At 41.5% G+C, this 1,018-nt stretch overlaps 1 protein-coding gene across 1 annotated transcript in view; it reads left to right on the top strand.

Annotated features, from left to right (window-relative positions):
- The window catches only part of LOC119586231, a 12,779-nt gene that overhangs the window by 10,367 nt on the left and 1,394 nt on the right, over nucleotides 1-1,018 (top strand). The window contains 3 exon segments of the mRNA XM_037934934.1: nucleotides 13-453; nucleotides 624-686; nucleotides 841-1,017. Coding sequence (XP_037790862.1) covers nucleotides 13-453; nucleotides 624-686; nucleotides 841-1,017 — 681 coding nt within the window.

Raw genomic sequence — 1,018 nt, 5'->3', positions numbered from 1 at the left:
CTTTTGATTCAGATATCTGGAATAAGGATCATCCAGAGGCTGTGCCCTATGCAATAGACTTAAGCAAGCGACCCCTTCAAAAATGTGCCAGTAACTTTGATTTTGCGAGGAGCCATTCTCCACCAATTGATCTCAGCACCCAGACCAGCCACACACTTGGCAGAGAACCCCTTTGGCTTGAGGAACCACCATGTCATCCTGTGGACCTTAGCAGCAAGCCAACACAGGCTATACACGAGGAAGAGGTCAATTTTCAACGATCCTCCCCAGAAGCACACTTCGATGGCGGGCAGGACAGTGAAAGCAATTCCTCAGATTGGCCACCCTTGCAGATTGATTTGGATAACACATCAGATGATGGGGAGGGTCCGAGACAAGAGAGATGTGAGCCAGCACAAGAAGCTGAAATGAAGAACGAGGAGCAGATGGAGGAGAACTTGAGTTTCATTTCAGGTAAGTTCATTTGGATGAAAAAAACAAAAAAAGGAAGTACTTTTTTGGGAGAAGAATTTTTGAGAAATATTATTTATTGTATTTTCCTTTATGTATTTCTCAGCTGGAAGGAAAAGTTAGAGTGAAATTGAAGGAAATATGTATATGTATAAATATATTTTATCCCACAGCTGTGAATGATGAAGAATTACCAGAACCAAGCCTCACTAAGATTTCCAGTTACAGAAGAAGAAGTAAGTAGAGTTAGAACAGTCTTTGAGATTTTTTTTCTCAATTTCTTTCCTTTTAAGTAAACCAAGTCATGCAGAGACACATCAAGATTAAAAGGAAAATTAGGCTAAGGAGGATAAAAGAGTGATATTTGACTCACACCATATTTACCAACAGAACGTGGACCAAAATCATGGGAGTTTTTGATGAGGCTTATGGCTGATAAGAGGACAAATCCTTCGGTGATTCGGTGGGAGGACAGAGAGGCTGCCACCATTAGGCTCATCCAACCACATTACATTGCCAAGCTCTGGGGGAAACGGTCGAGTAAATCTAATCTCACCTATGATCACTT

Source organism: Penaeus monodon, chromosome 21 (assembly GCF_015228065.2).
Source record: "Penaeus monodon isolate SGIC_2016 chromosome 21, NSTDA_Pmon_1, whole genome shotgun sequence".
NCBI classification, from domain to species: Eukaryota; Metazoa; Arthropoda; class Malacostraca; order Decapoda; family Penaeidae; genus Penaeus; species Penaeus monodon.
The sequence above is the reverse complement of the archived record's forward strand: the minus strand, read 5'-3'. Positions and strand labels throughout refer to the sequence as shown.